The sequence below is a fragment of the Amblyraja radiata genome, chromosome 30, assembly GCF_010909765.2.
Source record: "Amblyraja radiata isolate CabotCenter1 chromosome 30, sAmbRad1.1.pri, whole genome shotgun sequence".
Taxonomy (NCBI): Eukaryota; Metazoa; Chordata; class Chondrichthyes; order Rajiformes; family Rajidae; genus Amblyraja; species Amblyraja radiata.
The window spans coordinates 28349770-28371658 of record NC_045985.1 but is presented as its reverse complement, the minus strand read 5'-3'; the positions used below and the strand labels follow the sequence as shown (position 1 = coordinate 28371658).

The following is a 21889-nucleotide window of genomic DNA, read 5'->3' as shown; positions in this document are numbered from 1 at the left end:
TTTTCTCAGTGGAGACACGAGGCGATAGATGCTGGAATCTTTGCTCAGCTGCTCACTCTGACCTGCCGGCATGTTGTACTTTGACCTTCTCATTACTTATCTTTCTCTATTATCTTGTTCATTCCCATAAATGGACTGACTGTAGTTTGTTTCTGTTTCACAGATAGATAGTACTGTTCTACTGTTTTTTCTCTCTCCACACCCACACCGGGTGAGTGAGGCTGCGGTCTGGTCTCCGGTTCCTGGTCTCTTCGATCCTGGCTTCTGGCGGGGAGTGGGTTCAGTGCCCCCGGTCTCAGCGTCGTAGACATGAAAAATTCACTCGCGTGGGTTTGGTGAGCAGACATGTTGCCGCTCGTTCGCTTACTTCCACTGCTGCTTGCACTGGGTGTGTTCTTGGCAAAAGGTAAGTCAGTACAAGGGAACAATTTTAACCGACATGGGACTCCACATTGTCCATTCCCACATTTCCCACCTGCCCAGAGTGGGATTGTATCTGCATGTTCTCAATGCAATGCTCTCAATAATGGGCAAGTGTCCTTTGAAACGTGGCAAAGTTCTGGTCAGTTCAGGTCTCTTTCACAGCCCGGGATTGGCAGAAAGTCTGCGTCGAGCGTGCAGTGTTTCTGAAGTCTTCGCAGTCTTCAGTGCAATAGGAGTTGGTGTCAGTGATGACATTCCTGGGCCTTGTCGGCAGTTGTTCCTTTATTGGACTCAGAGTTCAGTGTCAGTCACAGAATGATGGAGCACTGAAGGAGACTGCTCTGAATGTCATGTCTGTGTCATGCAGTCAGGATTTTTTATGTTTGGGGTTTGGCTGTCACACTGGACATAGATTTATTGGAGATAGAAGAGACTGCAGATGCTGTAATCTCCTCATACCTCCTCTTGGTCCATGGCCCCACAGACGAACACCCACATTAACTCTCAGACTGTCTCTGATTTCACCATCTCTGGCAATCTGACCTCCACAGCCTCCAACTTTATCGTTCCCCAGTCCCGCACTGCCCGCTTCTACCTTCTCCACAAAATCCACAAACTACCCTGGCAGACACGTTGTTTCTGCATCACTGAACCTCAATTCTATCTTACTTTCCCTTATCCAATCCTTTCCCACCTATGCCCAGGGCACCTCACATGCCTTTCAACTATTTTAATGCCAAATGTTATTAAAGCTATTAATTTCTAGACCCTAATTCTCTCATCTTGTTCCACATGTACACTGGCCTTATCCTCCAACACTTTCTCTGTTGCATCAGTGACTGCATCTGGGCTGCCTCCTGTACTCATGGACTTTATTCACTTCATTATTAACTTCAATCCTGCCCCCAAAATCACCTGGAATATCTCTGACAGCTCTCTCCCCTTTCTTCATCTATCTGTCTCCATCATAGGAGACAGACTATAGACGGACATCTACTACAAACCTACTGACTCAGACAGTTATCTGGACCACACTTCTTCCCACCCTGTCTTTTGCAAAGATGCTATCCCCTACTCTCAATTCCCCCATCTCTGCCGCATCTGCTCCCAAGATGAGGTTTTCCATATGAAGACCTCTAAGATGTCCACATGTTTTAGTGAACATTGTTTCCCCCCTTCTTTAACTTTATCTGGCTCGATTTGTCCTGTTCTTTCTTCGCTCCAGATTTCTCCCCCATTCTACATACTACAATCAGTCTGTAGAAGAGTCCTAACCTGAACCTATCCATTTTCTCCAAAGATGCTGCCTGACCCACTGAGTTATTGCAGCATTTTGTGCTGTACCATTATGCTTTAACGACTTTTCTTTTCCCAAATGCACCGCCACTGCATGCGCACACATTTCTCCCACCATCTCACTGCCCACTAAGTAACCCTACTCCTGCTTCCCCCAAATCCCTTTTAACCCTCCTCCTGTCCTATTCTATCCATATCCCTCCCTCTGGCTTTACATTTCATGACTCTTCTTTCCTTATTTGAGGTCTACTTCCACCTCGAGCCGTATCTATCCACCAGCCTTTGGCCCATCCTACCTTTTCTTTCCAGTTTTCGCCCCCTACTCCATCAGTGTGAGGAAGGGTCCTGAAAGTTTGCCTACCCATTCTCTCCACAGATGCTCCCTTGAAGAAACTTGCAGAGCACCTTCAGCATTTTGTTTTGTTTTTGCTCAAGATTCCAGCATCTATAGTTTCTCTTGTCTCCATGTAGATGTAGATTTTGCTCCTCTCTCTGGTTCTCTGGTATAAGTTGTTACATGCGGGGCTGTGGACTCGCTTACCAAGCCAGGCTATTCAAAATGAGAGAGACATTTGAAACAAAATTAGAGATGGATGATGGGCAGAAATGCTCACTTCTGATGCAGGCCCAAAACGAACCCAAGGTTAGAAAATTTGATATATTTTTGAAGAACAAAATGTTATGTGCCCTGGGTTCTGTATGATCTGGATCACTCTTAAGATTTTTTTTTTTTTTAATTGTTGAAAATCTGAAATAAAATCAAAAAAATGATAGAAAACTCAGCAGTTTGGGCACTGTCTATGGAATGTTTTATTTTACATCACATAATAAATATTAATGATTTACATCTGGGAGCTTTTATAAGATCTGATAGAGAAACAAATGACTGGGAGTGGTAGCCAATAAGCAAGTGCAGGACAGGGAGACACAAAGAGTGAGTTACAGTGGACTGATGCTAAATGGATTAAATAAAGAGTCAAGACCTTAATTGTCATGTCCGTTGGGAATGAAAAATGAAATTCTTACTTCCTGCAGCTTTACAGGCACATTAAACACAAAGAACACAAATAAACAGCAATACAATAAATTGTCAGTTTAATTACATAGCCAGGCCATAATAGTGCAAACAGAAGTAAGTGCCTATTAATGTCTAAAGTAGTTCAGTGCTGAAGTGCGGTTGTGGTTCCGTTTGTGCATGGTGCATAGTTTAAGAGCTTGATGTTTTAAGGGATGAACCTGTGTGCAATGGTTCTCAGGCTCTTGTAATTTTGTCCTGATGGCAGCAGTGAGATGAGAGTGACCAGGGTGATGTTAGCTGCCTAATTTGAGGCAGCACTACCTGTAGATACCTTTGATGTAGGTACAGGAAGACAGTACCTGTGATGGACCGGGCAATGTCTACCACTTTCTGCAGTCACCTTCATTCTTGGGCATTTGAATTATCCAACCAGGCCTTGATGCAACCAGTCAGTATTCTCGCCACAATACAACTGTAGATGTTTGATAAGAGTATTCGGCCATGTGTGAAATTATTGTTGTGTATCGATATACAGTGAAATATTTTGCATGCTATCCAGTCAAATCATGCCATACGTAAATCCAATCAAGCCATACACAAGTACAAACAGGTAATGCAAATAGAAAGATAAACAGTGCAGAATATGTTGTTCTGCACTGTTCCAGTTGCAGCAAATGTGAAGTAACATTGAAGCTGCCAACATACAACAAGTGCACCTCCTGTCTCTCCAGAGGCCATCATCCACTAATGAACAATCAAAGACACTCACTGCTCTTTCCTCTGATTGCATTTTGATAAATCTGACTACCGAGGCTACCTTTCGCTTACAAGCAGAGACGGAAGTTGCCGATCTGGTACAGAAAGTCATACAGTACTGATCTGAGGAAGCAGATGAGATCCATTACTTTGAGTCAGTGGGCTGGGGGTCCATAATCAAGAACTCAGCAGCCAAATTAAATGAGTATGCCACTGTTGTCACAGACTACATCAGCAAGTGTGTAGAGGATTGTGTGCCAAAGAAGATTTTATGAATGTACCCCAACTGGAAACCATGGATGAACTATGAGTTCCATTTCTGGGCAAAGACCAAGTCCACAACATTCAGGTCAAACAATCTTGAGTGGTACAATAAATCTGTGCATGGGTTTCACAAAGCCATCAAGGATGCTGAAGGGGATTCTGGGCCTATTTAGAATTGCAGTATAACCACATGGACACCCGTTGGTCTCGAAGGTTAACTTGTTATATTGGACTAGAAGGTAAAGCCAGGCAGAATCTGTGGCAACATTGCATCTCAACTCATTCCCTGTTTACCTTGAGGAGAAGATCAATGGCATGATGTCATCCACCCTGACAGGCTTGGATGCGCCTTTATGCAGATCACTATCGCAGATGTTAATCAGTCTACCTGAGAGCTAACCCACAGAAAGCAATTGATCCGTTTAGAGCACCTGGCTGTGTCTCGTTTAGTTTAGAGATACAGCATGGAAACAGGCCCTTTTGGCCCACCGGGTCCATGCCAACCAGTGACCCCTGCACATTAACTCTATTCTATACCCACCAGGGACAATTTTTACATTACCAAACCCATTAACCTATGTCTTTGGAGTGTGGGAGGAAACCGAAGATCTCGGAAAATACCCATGCAGGTCACGGGGAGAACATACAAACTTCATACAGGCAGCACCTGTAGTCGGGATTGAACCTGGGTCTCCGGTGCTGCATTTGCAGTAAGGTAGAAACTCTACTGCTGCACCACCATGCCAGGTTCCATAGAACCTGAGCAGATGTGCTGGTAGGAATGTCTTTAACCTCTCCCTATTCTATTTTGATGTTTCCCTGCTTTAAAATGTCCATGTCATCCCGGTGCTGAAGGAAAGCAAGGTAATGGTGGTTAATGATGACCATCGGGTGGCTCACATCATCCACCATAACAAGGACACCTATCCGACTCCGATGACTATAGCTCTGCGTTCAACACCATAATTCCAACCAAACTCGACCTGGATCTTAGCACCCTTCTCTGCAACTGGATATTTGACTTCCTGACCCTTTGACCTCAATCAAAAGGATCAGCAATGAAACATCCTCCATGATCTCAATACTGGTGCTCGGCAAGGCTGTGTTCTCAGCCCCCTACTATACTCCCATTAAAATTCCTCTCTTACTCCGTTTACTAATTTGCAGATGGCACCACCATAGGGGACCAGATCTTCAAAAGTGACCAGATGGAGTACAGGAAGATGTAATCAAGGACCAATTATATCCTGAGCACTCGTGCTTCTCCCCTTTCCTGTTGTGAAAGGACATAGCACCTGTTTAAGGAAAAGCTTCCCCGCTGATATCAGACTGTTGAACTTCTCAGAATCCATTTAGTCCCAATCTTTCAATTTAATGTAATTGTCAATTGAAGAATTTCTTCAAAGCCAATCTTGTGAGCATACTGGAGTTTGGCAGGATATCTACAGGCCCCTGAATGGATGATTTACAATGAGGATGTGTACAGTCAACAGATCTATGTTTTGTGGCTAATTGTCACTGCTGCTGTGGAAATACACTGACTGTAAGAATTATTATTATTATTATCAGGCTGACCTTTTGCTAATAGTGGGTATAACAAGGCAAGGTAATGTTGGAAGCATGAACCATTTGCTCATGTCCCTGTCAGCAGGTTGCAACATCCTCTCCATAAGGAAAGGGAAGCTTGTGGCGGTACAAACAGTTATCGTAGCAGACTGACTATTAGGAGCGTGCAAGAGATCAGAATGGGAAAAGCAAGAACTGCGATTTTCTTTGTATATTGTGGAAGATCCAGAGAAAAGGAGAAATGAAGGCCTGGAGGAATTTGAGAACTGAAGAATTGAGAATGTTAAAGCCAGTAGATGGATAGAACAGGTGCCAATATAGATCAATGAGCGATGTTCTGTTCAAACACGTAGCCTGTTCAAAGATAGCATTACGAAACATAGTCCACAGGTATTTGGAGGTAACAATGCAGTTAACAAGGTAGTTAATAATTTGCGAAAGATCCTGTGCTTTATGATCAAATTACAGCAGTTAAGAAGTTATGTTGAACTAACGCACGGTTCAGGCCATCCATAGTATCACCCATTTCTGCACACAGTAGGAAAGGTGTGAAGACTGAGAGACATGTGGAGGGGAATTAGCAGAGTAGTTCTACGGATGAGGAATCATTAGTCTCTGGAAAGACTGGAGGAGCTGAGGTTGGTAACTTTTAGTTCTGATTTTTAAAATTAGTCTGACTGGGAGAAATATAACATTAAGCTATCCTAAAGGATCAAGTGACATATGGACATAAGTAACTTTGGTTGTAATTCAGTTACATTTCTCTGAGTTTATGTGTCACTAAGTTGTTCAGCATGGAAACAGGTCCATTCAACCTGGACTTGACCATTCGCTGTTGCATTTCAATGTTTCACTGGCATCACTGAGTACTTAAGGAAGTAGCTCCAGAAATAGTGGATGCATTAGTAATAATCTTTCAAGACTCTTTAGATTCTGGAGTAGTTCCTGAGGATTGGCGGGTAGCAAACATAACCCCACTTTTTAAGAAGGGAGGGAGGGAGAAAACGGGGAATTACAGACCAGTTAGTCTAACATCGGTAGTGGGGAAACTGCTAGTCAGTTATTAAAGATGGGATAGCAGCACATTTGGAAAGTGGTGAAATCATTGGACAAAGTCAGCATGGATTTACAAAAGGTAAATCATGTCTGACGAATCTTATAGAATTTTTCGAGGATGTAACTAGTAGCGTGGATAGGGGAGAACCAGTGGATGTGGTGTATCTGGACTTCCAGAAGGCTTTCGACAAGGTCCCACATAAGAGATTAGTTTACAAACTTAAAGCACACGGCATTGGGGGTTCAGTATTGATGTGGATAGAGAACTGGCTGGCAAACAGGAAGCAAAGAGTAGGAGTAAACGGGTCCTTTTCACAATGGCAGGCAGTGACTAGTGGGGTACCGCAAGGCTCAGTGCTGGGATCCCAGCTATTTACAATATATATTAATGATCTGGATGAGGGAATTGAAGGCAATATCTCCAAGTTTGCGGATGACACTAAGCTGGGGGGCAGTGTTAGCTGTGAGGAGGATACTAGGAGACTGCAAGGTGACTTGGATAGGCTGGGTGAGTGGGCAAATGTTTGGCAGATGCAGTATAATGTGAATAAATGTGAGGTTATCCATTTTGGTGGCAAAAACAGGAAAGCAGACTATTATCTAAATGGTGGCCGACTAGGAAAAGGGGAGATGCAGCGAGACCTGGGTGTCATGGTACACCATTCATTGAAAGTGGGCATGCAGGTGCAGCAGGCAGTGAAGAAAGCGAATGGTATGTTAGCTTTCATAGCAAAAGGATTTGAGTATAGGAGCAGGGAGGTTCTACTGCAGTTGTACAGGGTCTTGGTGAGCCCACACCTGGAGTATTGCGTACAGTTTTGGTCTCCAAATCTGAGGAAGGACATTATTGCCATAGAGGGAGTGCAGAGAAGGTTCACCAGACTGATTCCTGGGATGTCAGGACTGTCTTATGAAGAAAGACTGGATAGACTTGGTTTATACTCTAGAATTTAGGAGATTGAGAGGGGATCTTATAGAAACTTACAAAATTCTTAAGGGGTTGGACAGGCTAGATGCAGGAAGATTGCTCCCGATGTTGGGGAAGTCCAGGACAAGGGGTCACAGCTTAAGGATAAGGGGGAAATCCTTTAAAACCGAGATGAGAAGAACTTTTTTCACACAGAGTGGTGAATCTCTGGAACTCCCTGCCACAGAGGCTAGTCGAGGCCAGTTCATTGGCTATATTTAAGAGGGAGTTAGATGCGGCCCTTGTGGCTAAGGGGATCAGAGGGTATGGAGAGAAGGCAGGTACGGGATACTGAGTTGGATGATCAGCCATGATCATATTGAATGGTGGTGCAGGCTCGAAGGGCCGAATGGCCTACTCCTGCACCTAATTTCTATGTTTCTATGTTTCTATCACAGCTAAAATTATTATTTCTTTTGAAATCATGAACAGTGAAAGCCAAAGACGTGCTTGGTGTCCTTGGCTCATCAATTTTACTGGATCCTGAACTCAAAGTTGATCCCAGCAAGAATGAAATTACTTGGACCTTCATTAGCAGGAGCATTTTACATCACATCCCAGGTCACCCCACGATGGAAACAAGTCAATGGTTCAAGTCTCGTTTGCAATATAATATTTCTAGCGGTACTCTGACGGTGAATAGATTGAAACATGGTGACCAAGGAGGTTACACCTTCGCTATAGATGGACAAGTGTGGAGAATAATCCAACTGCTGGTCTTCGGTAGGTAGTTTTATGTTTTATTATAGGATTGGTGAAATATTGAGTACAGAATCTGTTATTTCCATTTGTCTGTCAGCAACTCTTTGTACAGTATATCCATGTCCATCAGGGAATCCTCTACATAGTACAGTGAAGCTCAAGAACTAGACCTTTGGCCCAAAATGTCTGTGGTGTACATGGTGTCATGACCAACTGTTATTTGCCTGCACATAATGCATATACCTCCATTCTCTGCATATCCATATGCCCATCCAAAAGTTTCTTAAATGCCACTACTGTACCTGCCTCAACCACCACCCCCAGCAGCACACCACAGGCACTCACCACCCTGTGTGTAACAAAATACTTACCTTGCATATCTCCTTTAAACTTTGCACCACTTACCTTAAATCTATGACCTCTAGTATTTGATGTTTTCTATTCCGGGAAACAAGTTCTGACTGTCTATCTTATCTATGCCTCATAATTTTACACACTTTTATCAGGTCTTCCCACAGCCTCTTGAAACAATTCCAGGGGAAACAATCCAAGTCCAACCACAGCCTGCAACTTAATCCAGGCATCATTCTAGTAAACACCCCTCTGCACCCTTTCCAAAGCTTCCATATCCTTACTGTGGTAACCAAAACTGCACTCAATACTCCAAATGAGGCTAACCAAGGACATAAAGTTACATCATGGCTTCTTGACTCCTATACTCAATGCCCTTATGAATGAAAGCAAGCATATCATGCGCCTTCTTTACCACTCTATCAACTTTTACAATACAATATTTATTGTCATTTGAACGTCAGTGAGGCTCAAATTAAACTCTGTTTATACTGCCATACAAACCAAAACGATTCCTACTAGACACACAACCAATTTAATTCACACAAACATCCATCACAGTGAACCTCCTCCTCACTGTGATGGAAGGCAAAGTCTTTTCTCTCTACTGCTCTCCATTTTACTCCCGATGTTGAAGCCCCAGGCGGGCGACGGTAAGCCCCTCGACCATTTTAGGCCGTACCGGGCGATGTACGGCCCCGCTCCAGGTCTAAATGTCACAATGTTGGAGCCCCCGGCGGGCGCTGAACGTCCCGCGGCCATTAAAGCTGCTCCGGGCGATGCACGGACCCGCTCCAGGTTGTTCCAACCCCACGACACGGGCTGGAGAAGTTGCGTTGCTGGAGCTCGGAAAAGCGGTCTCCCACCCGGACCCGCGAGCTCCCGATGTCCCAGCCCACAGGTCTGCAGCTGCAACCTCCGAGCTCCGGAGTCGGGCCGCAGCAGCGAGCCACCAGCTCCACGATGGTGAGTCCGCAGGCTCCGCACTTTCAGGGAGTTATGTACTTGGACCACACAGTCCCTCCGTACATCAATGCTATTAAGGGTCATGCCATCAATTGAACATTTTCACCTTACATTTGACCTCTCAAAGTGCAACACCTCTCTCTTGTTCAGATCAAGCTCTATCTGCCATTTTCTTTCAAGCTCCCAAGCTCCTGCTCAATAAAATTGTAGTTTACCTTGCTGCAATTTGTACCTTCCTGCAAGGTCCAGCTTTCTCCCTATTCAAAACATTAAAAAACACATGAAATTGTGAACACTATTCCCCAAATGCTCTCCACTGTAACACCAGTCACCTGGTCAGGCTCCTTTTCCAAAGCAAGGTCCTGTATGTTCTCTTCTCGGGTTAGACTATCCATATCCCCTCAAGAAACCCTCTAGCATATGCAGTACCTCTCAATTCTGCCCCATCTAAGCCTTTGGCACTGATAAAGCAAGGTCCTCTATCTGCTACTTGCTATTGGGGGCTCATAGTATAATCGTATTAGAGTGCTTGCATACTACTTTGGAACACTGGCAACAGTTTTAATTTTCAGAATGTGGGCATAGATTAATTCATATTTTCCTCTCTAGATAATCTGACAGAAGCTTCCATTTTGCCCAACACCAAATCACTGGGGTTCACTGTCCAGCTCACCTGTGAGGTCAGTGGAGATCATATTGAGTATCAGTGGCAAAAAGATGGAGGAGAGGTCTCACATCATCACTGGCTAATAGATGGAAACAGGACCCTGGTCATCCCAAGCGCATCGATTGGTGATTGTGGAATGTACACCTGTGTTGCAACTAATCCCGTCAGCTCTATCCAGGCAAATTACACCTTAATTCTTCAAGGTAAGATTTTGTTTATGAATGATATTTTGTGAATATTTCTAACCACCTTGGTGAGCTATTAGATGCAGTTTGTGTGAATTAACACTGCAGCAAAGACAGGCAAGAGCCAAATTAATAGAGTTCACTGACTCGTGGAATGACTAATGTACTAGTTTTATGCTAAAGCAATCAAGTTAATCACACTATCACCTCCTCTCCCCATTGCCCTGCAAAGTTTCTTTAAGACATTTATCCAGATCCCTCACAGACACTACAATTGACTTTGTACACTGCCCTGAGTGAATTCCAGATCCCATCCACCTGCTGTGTACAAGAACTTTCCTCATGCCACTTCTTTCCTTTGCCAGTCACCTTCATTTTCTGTCCCTAGTTCCTGGCTCCTCCGTCAATAGGAACAGTTTCTCTATTTACTGTATCTGCACTCCTCTCAGTGTATAGTTATCACAATCAGATCTCCTGACAATCTATTCTGATCCAAAGACCTCCTCAGTTTCTACAATCTCCACATTTCTGAAAACTCCTATTTTGGACCCATTCCAAACTCATCACAACAATCCTAGTGATGGACACAAAGTGCTGGAGCAACTCACCTGGTCAGGCAACATCTCAGAAGAAAAAGGATGGTTGACATTTCCGGTCGTGCCCCTTCCTCAGACCATTGGGAGCAGCCGTATTTGGAGAGAGGCTGTGTTGAGGTGAAGTACTGTGGAGAGGTAAAGTGCGAGTCTTTGGCTCAAGAGTCTTAAGTGCTGTGGAGAAGTAAAGTGAGAGTCTTTGGCTCAGGAGTCTTTGGTGAGGAGACCGAGGCAAGGAGGCTATCAGAGCAAATCGGAGGATAATGTTCAATGTGCAAGACGTTATTTAATTATTGGTTTAGTTGCAAGTGGCAGGTAAGTTAGCACAATGTTCCTCCTTCAGGATTTGGGAATTCAGGGAAACTGCTGGTGCCCCGAGGGTATAAAGCGCGCGTAGATTTGAAAAAGGTTCACCATAGTATCTTTGATTTTCACTGGGAAAATCCTTGCCACGGAGATCGGACTAAGTATGACGACATCACAAATGGCTCTCAAAAGAAGCAGGGCCCTCAAGAACACATGGCGCGCGACTGTTGTACTGCTAGATGATTTTCGCGCGACCGTCACTGTTGGCCTGTCGCGTAAATGATGCGTAAATGATACCCAAGTGGGACAGGCCCTTAACATGGACAGGATCTTACACTGTGAATGGTAGGACTCTGGGGAGTGTTGGAGAGCAGAGGGGTCTCGGAATACAAGTACATAGTTGCTTGAAGGTGATATCATGTTCAGTTCTGGACACCACGTTATAGGAAGGATGTTGTCAAGTTGGAAAGCATCCAGAGAAGATTTATGAGGATGGTGCCAGGACTCGAGGGTCTGAGATATTGGGAGAGGTTGAACAGGCGGGGTCTTTATTCGTTGGATGGCAGGAGACTGAGGCTGATCTTAGAGGTGTACAAAATCATGATAGGTCAGGTAAAATCACAGAGTCTCTTGCTCAGAGTAGGGAAATTGAGAACCAGAGGACATAGGTTTAAGGTGAAGGGGGAAAGATTTGATAGGAATCTGAGGGATAACCTTTTCACACAAAGGTTTGTGAATGTATGGAATGAGCTGCCGGAGGAGTTAGTTGAGACAGGAACTATTACAATGTTTAAGAAACAATTAGACAGGTACATGGATAGGACAAGTTTAGAGGGATACTAGACTACGTGGGACCGGATGGGTCCCAGCATCACACGGGAAGGCTGGTCACCCAATGCAATATTCCACCTCTCCACCAATTCCAATATTGCTGGCAAGTGGGGGGAGGGGGGGGGGCTTTCTGTTGCTCTAGTATGGGTGTTGTGGGCCGAAGGGACTGATTTACAGAGGGCTAGTATGGACATTGTGTGCCGAATGGATTCTTGGACTGGCAGCTCAGTCACTGAGGCCAGGCAGCTCAGTCACTGAGGCCTGGCAGTACAGTCACTCGGACCTGGCAGGCTGGCAGCTGAGAAACTGCCAGAAATTCTGCCCAAAACAGGTGACAGACTCTGCGAGAGAGAAGGGAGAGAGGATGGACTGAATGGGTTATTGGGCTGGCACTTCAATCATTTACGGCTGGTGGGCTGTCAGCTCAGTCGCTTACAGCTGGTGGGCTGGCAGTTCACTTACTCACGGCTGGTGGGCTGGCAGTGCAGTCACTCATGGCTGGTGCGCTGGCAGTTCAGTCACTCACAGCTGATGGGCTGGCAGTATTCTTTAAAAAATCGCAAACCGTACATGGGTTTTGAATTACATTTTACACAGATGCAAGCCAAGGAATGGCATAATTGTTAGCTGTTAATTGGACATAATCAACCTCAGCAAATTGACAATATCATATTGAAAGGGAGTGGGTGTTTAAGCTGTCAGGCCATTTTATTATTTGCCAAAATATACATCTCAATACCATAATTATAGAAAATTATAGATATGAATTATAGAAAGTGACAGAACTTTTCCACACACCACTCGTAAGTCTGGAGATTTTTTTAATGATAAATGTAGCTTCAGAAGCATTTTCTTTTTGCATGTAAAAACCCACTTCAGAACCATGGGCGATTTAAAATTTTTACAGTCAGATTTATCACTTCTGAAACTTTCTAGATCAAAAAAAACAAGTGCCTTACTGTTGATGAAACGCAGTGAGAAAATGCGATAATTCCCAATATTTTCAATCTCGATATCTGCACAGCCAATGTTCGCCAAGCACTTTAGCTGTTGTTGTCCCTTCAGCTCTCGCTTCTCTTTACCTTCATTTCTCTTCACTTTTGGAATTCTGAAGTAGGATAGATGTCTCTCATGGTTACCCCGACGTCCACAATTATTTACAGCACAAAAAACTCACCATTTTGGCAGTTTTTAACAGATAGGAAAGTACGCGTTTCGTGTATTAACAACATATACCGGAAGCTGCGATGTCCAACCATATAACCATATAACAATTACAGCACGGAAACAGGCCATCTCGGCCCTACAAGTCCGTACCGAACAACTTTTTCCCCTAGTCCCACCTGCCTGCACTCATACCATAACCCTCCATTCCCTTCTCATCCATATGCCTATCCAATTTATTTTTAAATGATACCAACGAACCTGCCTCCACCACTTCCACTGGAAGCTCATTCCACACCGCTACCACTCTCTGAGTAAAGAAGTTCCCCCTCGTGTAACCCCTAAACTTCTGTCCCTTAATTCTGAAGTCATGTCCTCTTGTTTGAATCTTCCCTTTTCTCAAAGAGAAAAGCTGATCCACATCAACTCTGTCTATCCCTCTCATCATTTTAAAGACGTCTATCATGTCCCCCCTTAACCTTCTGCGCTCCAGAGAATAAAGACCTAACTTATTCAACCTTTCTCTGTAACTTAGTTGTTGAAACCCAGGCAACATTCTAGTAAATCTCCTCTGTACTCTCTCTATTTTGTTGACATCCTTCCTATAATTGGGCGACCAAAATTGTACACCATACTCCAGATTTGGTCTCACCAATGCCTTGTACAATTTTAACATTACATCCCAGCTTCTATACTCAATGCTCTGATTTATAAAGGCTAGCATACCAAAAGCTTTCTTTACCACCCTATCTATATGAGATTCCACCTTCAAGGAACTATGCACGGTTATTCCCAGATCCCTCTGTTCAACTGTATTCTTCAATTCCCTACCATTTACCATGTACGTCCTATTTTGATTTGTCCTGCCTAGGTGTAGCACCTCACATTTATCAGCATTAAACTCCATCTGCCATCTTTCAGCCCATTCTTCCAAATGGCCTAAATCACTCTGTAGACTTTGGAAATCCTCTTCATTATCCTCTTCACTATATTGGTATCATCTGCATACTTACTAATCCAATTTACCACACCTTCATCCAGATCATTGATGTACATGACAAACAACAAAGGACCCAACACCGATCCCTGAGGCACCCCACTAGTCACCTGCCTCCAACCCGACAAACAACCATCCACCATTACCCTCTGGCTTCTCCCATTCAGCCACTGTTGAATCCATCTTGCTACTCCTGCATTTATACCCAACAGTTGAACCTTCTTAACCAACCTTCCATGAGGAACCTTGTCAAAGGCCTTACTAAAGTCCATATAGACAACATCCACTGCTTTACCCTCGTCAATTTCCCTAGTAACCTCTTCAAAAAATTCAAGAAGATTAGTCAAACATGACCTTCCCGGCACAAATCCATGTTGAATGTTCCTAATCAGACCCTGTTTATCCAGATGCTTATATATATTATCTCTAAGTATCTTTTCCATTAATTTGCCCACCACTGAAGTCAAACTAACAGGTCTATAATTGCTAGGTTTACTCTTAGAACCCTTTTTAAACAATGGAACAACATGCGCAGTACGCCAATCCTCGGGGACTATTCCCGTTTCTAATGACATTTGAAATATTTCTGTCATAGCCCCGGCTATTTCTACACTAACTTCCCTCAATGTCCTAGGGAATATCCTGTCAGGACCTGGAGACTTATCCACTTTTATATTTTTCAAAAGTGTCAGTACTTCTTTTACTTTGAAACTCATAGTATCCATAGCTACTCTACTAGTTTCCCTTACCTCACATAATTCAATATCCTTCTCCTTGGTGAATATCGAAGAAAAGAAATTGTTCAATATCTTCCCCATCTCTTTTGGCTCTGCAGATAGCCGTCCACTCCGTCTCTCCAATGGACCAATTTTATCCCTCGTTATCCTTTTGCTATTAAGCTATTTTGTTATCCATCCTCCAGATGGATTGAGTGGTTCCATTCGTCAAGCCCTTTGTCCAGTGACCTTACGTGCAACCCCCCTACACACACAGAGACTCACACACACACACACACACTCACACTCACACTCACACATAGACATACACACTCACACACACACACACACACACACACACACACACACAGACTCACACACAGACTCACACACAGACTCACACACACACAGAGACTCACACCCACACACACATGCAGACACGCACAACCAATACTAAAATGCCAAGTAATTTCAGAACATGGTGAACATACAGTGTGTAAATCAAAGGATTCAAACGTTTAAAGCCTCTTGTTGAGGCTGCTGATGAAGCAAAAAAGTGCTTTAAATAACGTCCAACTGGATAAAATTACTATATGACAGGCCGACTGCTAGAATATTGACCAACCACATACTTTCTCTGAAATTTCTCTTATCCAGGGGCAATAGACAGGGTTGTGCACCCCTGCTATTTGCTCTTGCGATAGAGCCCTTAGCGGAAAGTATAAGAATGCATCCGAATATTCACGGTTATAATACTAAACATTCCAATAATAAAATATAATTATATGCAGTAATGGAGAGAGAGGATTGTTCGCCTTTTAACTTCGGCGCGACCCTTCTCTCCCCAATAAAGTTGAAGAATACAATATACAAGAAAAAACGATTATTCATAGCACTTTACGAATTTTGAGACAAGTAAAATTTATTCTTAAACTAAGAAATCTATCTCTTCTTTCTCCAATAGCTAATAATCCGTCGTTCAAACCATCTATTATAGATAAAACGTTTATTCATTGGGAAAGACTAGGAATTAAAAAGATTGGAGATTTGTACGAAATGGGAAACCTTTTAAGAACTCTTCAACAATAGTGGATATTGATGGTAGATATATTATATTAGTTGGAGAGTTAAATGGAGAAAAAGTGATTCTTCTTAATGTTTATGGACCTAATTTTGATAACCCCAAGTTTTTTAATAAAACATTTAATAAAATTCCTGAATTTACACAATATAAATTAATAATTGGAGGAGACTTCAATTGTACATTAGATCCATACTTAGACAGATCATCAAGGCAAAAAAAAGTAAAATCTCAATCAAGTGTATTTCTAAATTCATTTATTAATACCACTAATATTAAGGATATCTGGAGAATAGAAAACCCAACGGGACGGGAATATTCATTTTACTCACCAGTACACAAAACATACTCAAGAATAGATTATTTTTTAGTTGACTCTACGTTTATCCCATTTATTTATAATTCAAAATACCATAACATTATAATCTCAGATCATGCACCTGTAACATTCATGATTAAATTAAATGGAATGTCCGAGAAACAAGCATATTGGAGATTTAACCCACAAATTTTGAACGAAAGATCATGCCAGGAATATATTATTAAACAGATTCAAATATTTTTTGAGGTAAATGACAACCCTGAAACACCTACTTCTCTTATGTGGGAAACGTTTAAAGCGTATGTTCGAGATACATTAATTTCTGCTCAAGCATTTTATAATAAAGAGAACAGGATTAAGCAACAAACATTGGAAATTGAAATCAAGCAACTAGATATAGAAAATGCGAGAATGCCATCTACTTTAAAACATAATAACATTGCTGTATTGAAATATAAATTAAATAAAATGTATTCAGAACAAGTAATAAAACTTTATCAAAAAACCAAACAACTACATTTTGAATTTGGAGACAAACCACAAAAATTATTAGCACGTCAGTTACGAAAAATGGAAGGGGAAAAAACAATTCATAAAATTAGAACTGAGACAGGAGAATTATTAAAAATGCCCAAGGATATAAATGATAGATTTCTCCAATACTATCATAACCTTTATTCAACTAAAACCGTAGCACAATCAGAAGGAATAGCAGATTTTTTAATAAAATGTAATTTAAAAGGTTTAGATTCAAACGATAGAGAATTATTAGAAAGGGAGATTACGATAAAGGATATTGAGGAGTCTATTGGCTCTTTAAAAAATGGTAAAGCAGTAGGACCAGATGGTTTAGGTTCCGAATTTTATAAAAAATTTTATGATTTGCTTAGCCCACGTTTACAAAGACTGTATGAGTATATATATACTCAACAGAAACTTCCAGACACTTTAAATGAATCAATAAAGCTGATAAAGATCTGGAAGACCCGGGATCATACAGAGCAATTGCACTTTTAAATACAGATCAGAAAATTTTAACTAAAATACTAGCGCATAGATTAGGTACAGTGATGAATAAATTAATACACCCTGACCAAACAGGCTTTATTCAGAAACGGTACTCATATTACAATCTAAGAAGATTATTTAATATTATATATTCTAAGAGAATTATTAATGAAGATCTAGCAATAATTTCACTTGACGCTGAAAAAGCATTTGATCAGGTCGAATGGCCTTATTTATTTTCGGTGATGGAAAATATGCAGCTAGGGGAGAAATTCTGTACATGGATAAAACTGTTATATACAAATCCCACGGCTAGAATATTTACAAACCAAAGGTTGTCATCTAAATTTAGCCTATCTAGAGGTTGTAGACAAGGATGCCCATTATCTCCATTATTATTTGCGCTTGCTATTGAGCCACTGGCAGAAAGAGTTAGGGGGCATCCGGAAATACATGGGTATAACACAAAGGACACAGTGAATAAAATTTCTCTATACGCAGATGATGTATTAATTTACATTACAAAACCAGAAATTAGTATTCCAAACTTATTAAAGCTAATAACCCAATTTGGTTCACTTTCAGGATACAGAATAAATTGGAATAAAAGTGAAATTATGCCAATAAGGGAACATAACAAACAGACAATACAACAATTTCCATTTAAAATAGTAAATGAAAAATTTAAATATCTAGGTATTTATGTAACTAAGATATATACATCATTATTTAAAGCAAATTTCCCCCCATTACTGAACAAACTACATAAGAATATTCAATACTGGAAAACATTTCCTATCTCAATGGTAGGCAAAATCAATGCCATAAAAATGATTTTTTTACCGCAAATATTATATCTTTTTCAGACAATTCCGATATATCTGGCAAAAAACTTTTTTTTAAAATTGGACTCTATTGTTAATGATTTTATCTGGGATTATAAGAATCATAGGATAAACAAAAGACACTTGTGTAAATCAAAAATAAATGGAGGCTTGGTTTTACCCAATTTTTTGTTTTATTTCTGGGCAGTTAACATTAAAAATATGAATTTCTGGTTGGAAGAAATAGATCATCAACCAGACTGGTTAAAAATGGAAAAGGAAGATTGTTTACCTTTTGATATCGGTTCGATATTATTTGCTACGTCTAAATTAAACAAAAAAATTTATAGGGAAAACCCTATAATATTTAGTGCTATACGAATCTGGAAACAATTAAAAAAGACATTAAAATTAGATAATTTATCACTTTTTCTTCCAATTGTGAATAATCCTTTGTTTAAGCCTTCATGGTTGGACGGGGGTTTTACACAATGGAAGAATTATGGAATTAAAAATATGGGACAACTTTACAAGGAAGGCACTTTTCTGACATTTCAGGAATTGCAACAGACTTATGGACTTCGAGGAAATGATTATTTCAGATATCTTCAACTTAGAGATTATGTAAAATCGAACTCCCAAAATTTTCGAATTAGAAATTCAGAAATTCTTGATGAATGTTGGAACAAACATCCTAATACAGAAAAATTAATATCTTATATATACAATATCTTATTAGACAGTGACATTCCCTCGACGGACTTACACAGACAAACATGGGAAAAAGAATTAAATCAAGTAATAACGAAAGATACTTGGGAAGAAAGTTTGCAACACATACATCAGTGTTCACTAAACGCCAGACATTCTCTAATACAATTTAAAGTAATACATAGGTTACATTATTCAAAAACAAAACTACATAAAATTTTTCAACATATCTCACCTATATGTGATAAATGTCAACATTTAGAAGCTACATTATCTCATATGTTTGCAAACTGTATAAAAATTAAAAAATTCTGGGTAAATATTTTTAGTATAATATCTAAAGTAACCAGCACACAATTGGACCCAGATCCAAAATTAATAATACTCGGAATATTAGAATTAAATCAAACACTTAGAACAACACAAAGAAACTTTATTGATTATAGTTTAATAACAGGAAAAAAATTAATTCTAAAATTTTGGAAAGGCCCTACGGCCCCCACAATCAAAATGTGGATTATAGAAATGACGGAGACCTTAAACGTGGAAAGAATCAGATTTTCCCTGTTGGACAAACAGGAATTGTTCGTTGGAACATGGTCTCCTTTTATTGATTACTTAAAGGGTCAGAATGGTTCAGCACAGGAACCTGACTAGCACGCGGGCTAAAGAATGGATGAAATACTATACTCTGAAATGTACGAATATATCTCGAATGAAGTCTTTTTTATTTTAACAAATTTTTCCATTCTTCTTTAACTACCTTTTTTTTTTGTTGTTTTTGTTTTTTGTTTTTCTTCTCTTTCTTTTCTTTCTTTACTTCATCTATCTCTTTAGTTCTATCTAGTTTAAAAAAAAAAAAAAGGCAAAATGTATTGGAGACAATGTAATAATAATTGACAATATTATCAATTTAAAAATGTAAGACTGTAATGATGTATTTTGGTTATGTACCTATCTCCAATAAAAAATATTTTCAAAAAAAGAATATTGACCAACCACATACTTTCTCTGAAATTTCTCTTATCCAGGGGCAATAGACAGGGTTGTGCACCCCTGCTATTTGCTCTTGCGATAGAGCCCTTAGCGGAAAGTATAAGAATGCATCCGAATATTCACGGTTATAATACTAAACATTCCAATAATAAAATATAATTATATGCAGATGACTTATAATAATAATAATAATAAATTTTATTTTTATAGCGCTTTTCTAAGACTCAAAGTCGCTTTACAATAGTAACAGACAATAGCAAACGGAGAAGCGGCGAACAAACAGCGCCAGCGTCCTCTCCGTGCAGCACATAAAGAAAGAATACAGACATAACAATAATAGACATTTAATCGGAATAACATATAATCGGAATATAACAAATAATAAAGACATCACAGAGACACAAATTAAAAACAGAATTCAATCCAAAAACAGAAAATCAAAAACACAGTGTGAAGAGAGAGCAGCGGCAACCAATTCGTGCCAGCGTCCACTCTCCCTTCACGGCAGCCATCTTGGACACAGACCTACAAGACTACAGTTAGACAAAAAAAATCATCCCCCCACAGTGGATAGCACTATGGGGGAAGGCACAATGTCCAGTCCCCACCCCATGTTCACCCCAAAGTCAGGCCTATTGAGGCCACCGCAATTGCTTATTATTATACATTACAAAATCTCACGTTAGTATACCAAATATATTAAATCTAATAGAGGAATTCGGTTCTTTCTCCGGATATAGAATAAACTGGAATAAAAGTGAAATCATGGCGATAAAACACCAAGAGTCGACACACCTTTTAAAATTTCCTTTTAGAATTGCTACAGAAAAATGTAAATACCTGGGTATCCAAGTAACCAGAAAATATAATTATATATTCAATGCAAACTTCCTGCGTTTAAGTTACTAAATTAAACGTTCTGATTCAATTCTGGAAAACACTTCTGATGTCTCTAATAGGCAGAATAAATGCCATAAAAATGATAATTCTCCCACAAATTCTCTACTTATTTCAATCAATATATCTACCTAAAATTTTTTTTTTTAAACTTGATTCCCACATTACAAATTTTATTTGGGATTATAAATCACACAGAATTCATAGACGACATTTATGTAAACCCAAAGAAATTGGTGGACTGGCGCTCCCCAACTTCTTGTACTATTAATGGGCAGTGTATATTAAAAATGTAATTCACTGGCTGGACAAGTCATGTCAACAGGTAGATTGGGTAGTAATGGAGAGAGAGGATTGTTCGCCTTTTAACTTCGGCGCGACCCTTCTCTCCCCAATAAAGTTGAAGAATACAATATACAAGAAAAAACGATTATTCATAGCACTTTACGAATTTTGAGACAAGTAAAATTTATTCTTAAACTAAGAAATCTATCTCTTCTTTCTCCAATAGCTAATAATCCGTCGTTCAAACCATCTATTATAGATAAAACGTTTATTCATTGGGAAAGACTAGGAATTAAAAAGATTGGAGATTTGTACGAAATGGGAAACCTTTTTATCATTTCAGAAATTACAATCAAAATACAGTCTGAAAGGTAATCAATATTTTAGATATCTTCAAATTCGAGATTATTTGAAAACATATACCCACGAATATCAAACTCTGTTCCCAGATGTATTAGATGAAGGTATGAATAGAAACCCAGAGTCAAATAATTTAATATCATACTTGTACAATATCATTCTAAATATAGAAATTCCATTGTCAGATGTAATTAGAAGAGAGTGGGAATTAAGCTTAAAAATTTCCAAAGACAGATGGGGAAAATATCTTCTATATGTACATAATTGTTCGATTAATGCAAGACATATTCTAATCCAAATTAAAATACTACACAGAATATATTACTCAAAAACTAAACTGAACAACATTTTCCCAAATGTATCTCCCATTTGCGACAAATGTTTATTTCAAGAAGCAACTATAACACACTCCTTTGCCTCTTGCATAAAACTCCATAAATTTGGAAAGAAATCTTTATTTTGGAACAACAGGTGCCTGCTCAGAACTTTCAATATTTCAAAGACGTTTCCTGAATTACGGCAAAAAAACTTACACTTCCATTTTGGAAAAATGCATCCACCCTGACGTTTAAAATGTGGAT

At 40.1% G+C, this 21889-nt stretch overlaps 1 protein-coding gene across 1 annotated transcript in view; it reads left to right on the top strand.

Moving 5' to 3' along the window:
- Positions 1-345: 345 nt before the first annotated feature.
- LOC116990052 overlaps positions 346-21889 on the top strand; it is a 122121-nt gene continuing 100577 nt past the window's right edge. Inside the window, exons 1-2 of the mRNA XM_033047578.1 lie at positions 346-406; positions 9975-10235. Coding sequence (XP_032903469.1) covers positions 346-406; positions 9975-10235 — 322 coding nt within the window. The remainder of the gene's footprint in view (positions 407-9974; positions 10236-21889) is intronic.